This window comes from Zingiber officinale, chromosome 9B (assembly GCF_018446385.1).
Source record: "Zingiber officinale cultivar Zhangliang chromosome 9B, Zo_v1.1, whole genome shotgun sequence".
NCBI lineage: Eukaryota > Viridiplantae > Streptophyta > Magnoliopsida > Zingiberales > Zingiberaceae > Zingiber > Zingiber officinale.
This window is the reverse complement of record NC_056003.1, coordinates 96,267,581-96,274,768: the sequence shown is the minus strand read 5'-3', so window position 1 is coordinate 96,274,768 and position 7,188 is coordinate 96,267,581. Positions and strand designations below refer to the sequence as shown.

The window sequence follows — 7,188 nt, the reverse complement described above, 5'->3', positions numbered from 1 at the left end:
TACAAAATATACCTCAGCCACACTCGGCTGGAATATATATATATAATATAAACAACATAACACGCAGTTTAATGTACTCAGCCTACTCGGCTGGACAAAAATGAAATAAACATAACCACGTAGTTTATATCATCAGCCCACTCGGCTGGAACAAAATAAATACAACCACGCAGTTTAATAAGCTTACACGGCTGAACATAAACACACAGCAGCGGAAGATATAAAATGATACGAACGTAAAACTAACGACACTCACAAAAATACCTGTCATCACAGACTTGACCCAAAATTCACATCGACTTATTGAAAAACAAAATACACAAAAACAATATACCACCCCAAACGATAACAAAACCAAAATGAAAACTATCCTCGGGTGTGACGTAGGACCCATGACTGGCAACCAGCATCTCTCCAAGCATCCATGACTCATCTATCTGTTACCTGGCGAAAGAAAACCATTTTGTGGGGTGGTGAGTATTGGAACTCAGCGGGTAAAGAAAGAGATAGTACATGAACATAGCATGTAAGTAGAGAGTGTCAATAGTATACAGTCTCATAAGAGAAATAGCAGATACTATAATAGAACCAAAATAAATGTTCATACATGAAACCATATCCTAGGCTAGGTATAGTAGTCAGAATTGGTACTAATCTGCTACAGTACAGCTCATACTACAGAGGTAATAAGCAAGGTATATACAAATTTCCAATGACTAAACATCTACAATGAGAATATATCTCAACATAAGTAAGCATATCAACATATGTGAACACAACAGTAAGCAATATCAACATATATAAACAACAACAGCCAAAGCAAATATAATAACAACAGCGTATGCACGGATGGTCACTCCCGCCCACCTCTCTGCACCATGACCCCTGTATGGTCGAGAGGCCGGGTCAGTGACAGACTGTACACCACTCCAGCTACTACTCACACGAGTGGCCGAGGGGACAGTTGCATAGTAGCTAACTAGCTACATCTGCGACGGGGTCCCTGCTGCTCGTAACCCCAGCTACCACTCTCCATAAGTGGCCGAGTGCGGCACGACAGGACAAGCGGCATTAACTCCAGCTACCACTCTCTTGAGTGGCCGAGGATGCAACCCCTTTTTAACGACTCTCTCGACCGTAAGGGAGAATTGGTCGTTGACATGTATGCCATGACAGGATGCGAACAATGCAACAGTCATCATATATATATATATAAGCAGAAACTCAATATCGTACATAAATAAGTAACAGTCAAAGTATACAAACATGGTATCTAGTATCTACTACTGATCATGGATAACAACAAGAGACTGTATAGATATGGAATGAATTTCTCAAAGATTGCGTGGAAGTATCAAGCGCAGGAAAGTAAGAGTGGAGTCAAGGTAAACCGTCCCTATCCAAAATAATTCATGCACTAAGGTCAAAGTACTAAAAGAAAACAAAGCAAGAAGTACCCGCCTTTATACGTAGATCGTGCCGGAATATCTTCACACCTTAGAGTTCGCTTCAAATCAGAATCAAACCCTACAATACAGGATATATATCATAACTAGGTTCTACCATACATCAAATAGAAAAAACCTAATCCCAATCTAATTATGTAACACCAACTAATCCCACACATAAAATAGATCAAATACTACATTTATCTCTAACCAACTGAACAATTGGCTAGACTACCACAACCTAACCATGAAATTGATTACAACTAATTAACTTGAAATCAATCTTATCCCTTACTTAATCCACCTAATTCAATATTACAATTTGATCCCTCTCAATGTAGCAAATAAATCGATTGCCAATTCCCTAACCAAATTGATTCAACATCACCGATACAACATGAAACAATCTAATCGGAAACCCCACTTCCCATTTGACAAACACGAATCCAGAAAACATGAAAGAACCGGATCAAGAAAAGAACCCAGCATTAAAAACCAAATCCATCAACCACCCCTTGCATCCAACTCATATCCCTCTCTCACAAAACTTAGCACAATGAAAAAGAATAGAATATAAGATCACTTGTAACCCTCCTCATCAGCAAATCCAACAAGAAACCAAAATCTCAACAAATCAAGACTCCTCCAGCAACACCTGAATCCTTATGCTAGCTTACCAAAATAAACACTAATCCATACCTACAAGGGAGAGATCGTCGGCGTGGTGACTCGAGGGGAAAGAGATCGCCGGCTGTGGGGTGCTCGTGCAAGGAGGAAAGGCCGGCTCAGGTGCGAGAACTTGGCGGCTATGGCTCGACGCAGCAGAAAACCGATGACGACTTGGGGAGAAGAGGCCCGGTGAAGGAGAGGAGGTTAGGAGGAAGGAGGCGGCGGTGGCTCTGCTGGAACCGAGAGAGAAGGGAGAGGCGGCGTCGGGCTTAGGGCACGGGAAGAGAGGAGAACGCCGGAGGGTTTGGGGAGAGAAAGGCCCGGGAAGAAGAAGAGGCGCGTCGCGAGGTGAGGCGCGGGGAAGAGGGGCTCGGCGTCGTGTGGAAGCTAGGGCACGGGCCATGTATTAGATTTATAAAATTCGAACTTAGGTTTAGGAAAAATCAAAACCTAAGTTTATTCCTCAATCGACTCCCACTTTTGGGTATTCCAAATAGATTTTCTTACAGCCCAATATTTGATCCCCTTAAAATGCATCTTACAAGCTCCAAAAAATTCTCAGAAAATCTCTAAAAATTCTTAAAAATTCCGTTAAGGCTATTAGCCCATTAAACCTTATTATTTAATTACTATTTTATTATTATTGGTTCGGTATTTTACAAATCAACTCAACACAAACTAATCAAACTTCATAATCAATTAGATTAAATACTTCTAACTATTCCACCCGCCACATAGGATTTATTTCAAGCACCATCAATCCAAAAGTCACCCAATTCTAGTAATGAATAAATCCTCCATTCAACCAAAAATAGTCATCTCAATAACAATCGATCACATGATAATCAATCACAAACCCAAATCCACTCAAGCAACGGATCACAACTAAATAAAATTAAGATACCCCAACCATTCCACAACTAGAATCAAGTCTAGTTCATATATGAAATTACCTTCATGACTTACCAAAATCCAATTACACCATTGTTGATTCATGGCCGGAGAAGCTTGCAACCAGAAATTCATGGTCGATGCTACTGCGAAGCTATTACTGGAAGTAGGGTCGAGGCTACAATGGCTGATCCAGTAACTACAGGCATTCTAAACCAATTTACAAACCTCAATCTACATTAACCACAATCGAAACAACACTCTTAAATTCCAAATTCATCCATTTGTTACCTTACAGCTTGTTTCTTCCAGAGGAGAAACCAATTTCTCCTTTCCCATCTCTACCGGAGGGGAAACCAATTGCTTGCTAGAATCAAGAGCAGCAATGGTGTCAACGAGGTGGAGAAGAGGTACCAACAGTAGCGACCTCTCCAGTGGAAATGATTGCTGCTTTGCTCAGATCCTTAAGTGAGTGGGAGAGAGAGTGATGGCATTTTCCACAATAGCCGGTGACGGTGCCTCCCATGACGAGTGGAAATAGATCGAAGATGGAAAAGGGCAGCAGTCAGTGATGGTTATAGCATGGTGGTAAGCATCTAGGGCACGACATAGGTGGGATTGAGAGAAGGCGCGGGCCCCCTTTTGGCTGAAGACCAACTTGCGCAGGGGTGACGAGTCAGAGAGGACAACAGCTAGATGAACTTAGGCGATCGGTGGTGGGGATGGAAGGCTCGGTCGGCTGTGAGCCGCACAGCGTCGACCTGATTTGGAGACAGTGATCAGGCGAGGGCGATGCTAGGGAAGAAAGGAAGCTTGCGAGAGGGACATAGCTGAAGGAGTCGCTGTCTGGACTCACACAAGAGAAGTTGGCTAGCAATCGGAAGGTGGGTGGCGGTGAGGCAAGATCGCGAAGGAGGGTGACGAAGGAATTAGGGAAGAGGAAGTAATCGGGAGAAGATGGGGCTCGATTTATGTTTTGGCTTATATACATATAGCTTAATTAATAAAACTTAGGGTTAATCAATCAAACACTAAGTTCTTATTCCAATCAACTTAATTGGGATATCTAAATAGAATTTTTTAGACCTAATCAATTCACCCCCTTAAACATATCATACAAACTCCGTTTAATTCCCGAAAAATTTCTAAAAATTCCAATAAGGTTATTATTCCAATAACACTTATTATTAAATTTGTCGTATCTTACATTTACATTACATAAAAGTCTATTTTTTACAACATATGTTGGTAACTTAGTTAATCATTATTGGTCTAGTTTAGATTTTTCTCAAAAATTAGATATGCATGCTAATAATAATATAATCAGTAAAGTTGATTCACATCTAAATAAGAATAACTCAAAATTATTTAATAAAAATAAGAAATTAATTTTTAGAAAATTATAAAAATAAAATAATATTTTAAAAGATAAAATTGATAAATTAGAAAAGATTATTAATAATTTAGCCAAATCACAAAATCTAGACTTTGGTTATAAGTCAAAGGTAAAACTTAAACTCTAGCTATAATCAAGTACATTTTAATTATGAAACTATTCAATAAAAATAAATAACAAATCTAAATTAAATTTAAACTCAAAATAAGGATTTCTTAATTTAGTGTAGGCGCCAAATTAGTTAGAACCCCAAAACATGATATACCCATTTAGGTTATAAGGACTTAGGCTTGATCGACACTTGATTAGTTAGACCAAGAATTTTCATAAAGAAAGTTAAATGTTCAATTTCTTTAAAAGTCTTTATCTAGAAGTGATTATTGCTCCAATATCTAAAAAGGTCTCGTGCCTCAACATAAGCTGGAAGTCAATTATCGAAATGGATATTTAATCGATTAACTATTATATATAAGTTTAACTTAACCGTAAATCAATCCTTAGAATTCAATTTAAATTGAAGATGAAATTAACAATCTCACAAAATCCATAAAGTTCCCTATTTGAAAATCTAGAAAAGGGTGAGATGGATTTATATTAAAATTAAGAATTAGTTTAACTCAAACCTAATTAAACATAAGCAAACTCATTCAAACCTAATCAAACCTAAACAATCTAATCAAACCTATCCAAACTTAATCAAACACAATCAAATCTAATCAAACCTCAATCAAACATAAATCAAACCATAATCAAACCTAAATGAAACTTAATCAAACCTAATCAAACATATATTAAACTTAATTAAATCAAAATCAATTAAAAATTGATTATTAAAACTTAAATATTTTTTAAAATTTAAATTTAATTATTAAAATTAAATATTTTTCAAAATTTAAATTTGATATAATTAATTTCAAAACCTTAATTAATTTCAAAACTTAATTAATTTAAAAAACTCAATTAAATTTAAAAACATTAATTAATTTAAAAATCTTAATTAATTTCAAAACCTTAATTAATTTCAAAACCTTAATTAATTTCAAAATCTTAATTAATTTAAAAATATTAATTAGTTTCAAATCTTAATTAATTTTAAAATTTTAATTAATTTCCAAAGACTTAATTAATTTTCAAAATTCTAATTATTTTTCAAAATCTTAATTATTTTTCAAAATCTTAATTAATTTTTAAAAATTAAATTAAAATTGAAACGTAACTTTTTTTAAAACTTAATTAATTTATCAAAATTCATAATTTAAATTTAATCATTGAAACTTAAATATCTTTCAAAATTCAAACTTAAATATCTTTCAAAATTCAAACTTAAATATTTTTTAAAATTCAATCATGATTATTTTCTGTAAATTTAGATTTAATATTTTTTTTTTAAAATCAAACTTAAAATCAAATTAAAAATTAAGAATAACTTAACTTCATTTCATACAAATTCATAAGCTTAACATATTTGATAACATAGAATGAGTGAGATGAAAAATCAAGAAAGTAGATGATTACCTTAAATATATATATTTTCTATATACTTGGACCCTAGAAGGATACTCATTTTGCCTAATTTTGAAGTTAACTATCACCTTTTTAAAGCATTAATCAATGGAGATAAAAAGGGGGTTAAAAGTTAAGTATTTTAAAAAACAAAACAAAGTTATATTTCAAAAGTTAACTTTTTTCAAAAGAAGCTAAGGTATATTTTTGAAAGTATTATTTTCAAAATTAAGTTTTTTTTTTTAATTTCTAAGTTGGTAGTTTTCAATAGCTAGAGTCTTTTCAAAGCTAACTATTTTTTCAAAAAGAAAAGAAGAAAAGCTAAGTTTTGCAAAAACTAAGTATTTTTCAAAGAAATTATTTTCAAAGCCAAGAATTTATCTAAGCATTTTTTTTTTCAAAATAGATTCTTTTCAAAAGAGAGATTCTTTTCAAAGCTTAGTATTTCTTTCGAAAAGAAGATTTCAAAAGTTAAATGTTTTTCAAAGTTTTTTCAAGTTTAAATGATACTTTTCAGGGAGTTTAAAGTTAATTTTTTTAAAAAAAAGATTAAAAGTTTAAGTTTTTTAAGTACTTTCAAAGCTAAGTATTTCTCAAAAAGAAGTTTTAAAATTTAAGTGATATTTTTACAAGTTAATAACTTTTTTCTCAACTTAGTATTTTTTCATATATGTCAAAGGGGGAGAAAAAGGTGTTAAAAGTAAAGTAGAAAGTTTTTAATTGAGGAGTAAGATTTAAGGGGGAGTGAGCAACATTTACATTTATTTTTGCCTTGAAAAATGCTGCTTCATCTTATTTACATATCTTATTTATTATTTTGAATGTTTTTATTTAACTTTGAACTACATTACCATAAATTAAAAAGGGAAAGATTGTTAGTGCTAGAAGCACTAGCTAATCAAACTTGTGTTTTGATATTTGGTAAAGGTTCAAACACTACAACAAATGTGAGTTTCCCCAGCATGTTATCAACGACGCATGATTAGGGCACGCTGTTAATAATAGTTTTTACAACACGCTTAATTAAGTGCACTACGGCTAGTATTATATTTTTACAAAAGACGATGTGCAAAAAAAATACACTGTCAATAAACTTTTCTATAGCGTACATAGTGTGCTGTTAAAATTAAATATTAATAGCATACTTTGTGTGCTATAAAATATATTTATTTTAATATTAACAGCTTGCATAAAGTAAACTATTAAAAGTTAGAAATATAATGTTTTTTTAATCAATGTATCGCACTCGTCGAAGCTAAATTAATTTGCGACTTCGTTCCT

General features: G+C 33.3%; 1 protein-coding gene across 1 annotated transcript; it reads right to left on the bottom strand.

Annotated features, from left to right (window-relative positions):
- Positions 1-384: 384 nt before the first annotated feature.
- LOC122025544 (pectinesterase inhibitor 10-like) lies at positions 385-3,975 on the bottom strand. The gene is made up of 3 exons (XM_042584359.1): positions 2,148-3,975; positions 1,462-1,527; positions 385-444 (listed from the first exon to the last, which is right to left on the bottom strand). The coding sequence occupies exons 1-3, from the start codon at positions 2,518-2,520 to the stop codon at positions 434-436; spliced, it is 450 nt and encodes a 149-aa protein (XP_042440293.1). The 5' UTR covers positions 2,521-3,975; the 3' UTR covers positions 385-433.
- Positions 3,976-7,188: the final 3,213 nt, after the last annotated feature.

What these genes read in the sequence shown, in the direction of transcription:
- LOC122025544 (XM_042584359.1), bottom strand. Translation starts at nt 2,520, where the DNA reads ATGGCCCGTGCCCTAGCTTCCACACGACGCCGAGCCCCTCTTCCCCGC. An exon ending in CGACGATCTCTCCCTTGTAG is followed by an intron (nt 1,528 to 2,147) that starts GTATGGATTAGT and finishes CCTGTATTGTAG; the next exon opens with GGTTTGATTCTGATTTGAAG.